A 2,208-nucleotide genomic window follows, 5' to 3' on the forward strand; every position below is an offset into this window, starting at 1 on the left:
TACTAGCAGAGACAGGTGTCACTTGGGTTGATGCTCTGCCCTTGGCCCTATTGTCTACAAGAACAACGGCCCACACCAAGATAGAGCTATCCCCCATGAGATTGTGTTCGGCAGGCTTGCCAATGTATGGGATGTTCCACGGCCTAAGAAACTGTCTGATGTAGAATACCCCGTATTAACTGATTATCTGTACAGTCTAACTAATACCTTTCGTACTCTTTATCACCAGGTGCAGGTGGCCATACCTGACAAAAGCGAGGGGCCAGGACATGTTATCCAACCCGGTGATTGGGTCTTAGTAAGAAGTTTTCAACAGACTAAGAGTCTCGAGCCCCGCTGGACACAGCCCGTCAGGTGTTGCTGGCCACCCGCACCGCCGTGAAAGTAGAAGGTCGGAAGAATTGGGTGCATTTGTCCCACTGCAGGCGTGTGCCTCTGCCCCTCCCCTATGATCAGTGGGTGAGGGAAGGACAAGGAGACTCAGAAACAGAAACAGTCCCGATGTTTGTCCCATTCAGCGATGCCAGACTGCATTTTACATCTACGGAAGTAGAGAGCGACAACGTACTGAAAGGAAGGGTGGAACCCTCCCTTAACTCTGCTCAACATCAAGAACAATTGTTTCCCAACCATACTGTCCCTACTTCAGACCGATATAACTTGCGCCCCTGAGGGAAGGCTTGCCCTTGACTAGGCTGTAGGGCTGTGATCTTCCCGGCTGAGAGTAGTGCTGGTGTGTCAGACTAAGGCACGCCATAAGGCTCTTGGCACCTGCGCCCAGTGAGGCAACCACCAATCACAGGCAGCCACTAGAGGTCCCTGGCTTAGCACAATGGCTGCCATCCAAAACACCCAAATCCAGAAACAATATGTCAGTCTCCGACATAGTAAATGCTTCAGGGCCACCGTGGGGACGCTGTTTGTCTCCCTCATCCTGTCTATCCTTGGTTGGCTGTTACTAAACTACTACCCTGTTACCTCACCAACTCCTTCCCCGACTCCTGCAGAGCACCAGTATTACACGCTACCAGCCCACGAATTACCCGGCCGTGCAGAATTCTTCAATAACACCTTCATCCAAATGTTGCATCATCATCAGCTGATCATGAACACTTCCAGCTGCTGGGTTTGTGGACTGATGCTGCATTCCGTGATACACCCCGTCCCATTCTTTCCCGACCCCTTTTCCATCTCTGGGTCTTGTCTTGCATGGTGGATGTTGATACAGGAGGCCTACACTGTTAATGGTGCGGCCAATTCTGCCCTTGGAACATTTCATGATGACTTCTGGCGGAACAGATCTGGCCATGCCAATGCTCCTTTTAGCCCGACCAGCTCATCCACATCGCTACTATCACCAGATGAACTCGGTGAGATGGTAGTATTCAACTCAACCACTCGAAGAACATTTTCCAGATTCCGCACAAGAAGGATACTGCCCGATGAACGAGACACTGTGAATGTCATAAATGTGCAAGGCCGTGTCTGCATCCATGGCCTAGGGACTAAGAAAGTTGGTACCAGTACTTGTGATATCACAAAAGCTTTAAAGTCTACATCTCCTCTGAAGCTGGTGGCATCCCCCAACACCTATTTCATCTGTGGCACTGCCGCCTACACTTGGCTCCCCCGTAACTGGTCTAGTACCTGCTATCTGGCCTTCCTCCTTCCACCAACGTATTCTACCCATGGGGGTTACTACCTGTTGATGAAGGGCGCTCTGCGTCGCTCACGTAGGGGTGTCATATCAGCCGAGGACACAGCAGGCCAGGAAACCGGGGACTACTTTAAAGGTTTCTTTCCATTCTGGGGCCCCATGGAAAACAGTCGGGCTGTACTAGAACTGACCAGGGTCCTTAAAGCCACCATCACAGTAACAGCTGGTGACCTCTCCAACATCACTGCAGAGCCACAGGCCTTATAACGCTTCAGAACCGCATGGTCCTAGACATCATCCTTGCTGATCATGGTGGTGTGTGTAGAATGATTGGCTCCAGCTGCTGCGTGTACATCCCAGACAACGCACCTACAGTGTACGATGCCATCCAACGTCTGCAACACCTTTCTTCCGAAATTCATCTGGATGAAGGCAACTGGTCACTCACAGGCTGGATCTGGGGCCTCCTTTCCCAGTGGGGGTGGAGGGTCCTCATCTTCCTTGCCTTGGGAGTAACAGTCCTGGTCTCCTGCTGTTTGTGCTTTCATTGC

General features: G+C 51.4%; 1 protein-coding gene across 1 annotated transcript; it reads left to right on the forward strand.

Annotated features, from left to right (window-relative positions):
- The first annotated feature begins 832 nt into the window (after positions 1-832).
- LOC147726739 (uncharacterized) lies at positions 833-1,924 on the forward strand. Its single transcript, XM_086963497.1, has one exon. It carries the CDS (start codon positions 833-835, stop codon positions 1,922-1,924), a length of 1,092 nt encoding a protein of 363 aa, XP_086819623.1.
- Positions 1,925-2,208: the final 284 nt, after the last annotated feature.

Source organism: Lissotriton vulgaris, chromosome 3_1 (genome assembly GCF_964263255.1).
Source record: "Lissotriton vulgaris chromosome 3_1, aLisVul1.2, whole genome shotgun sequence".
NCBI classification, from domain to species: Eukaryota; Metazoa; Chordata; class Amphibia; order Caudata; family Salamandridae; genus Lissotriton; species Lissotriton vulgaris.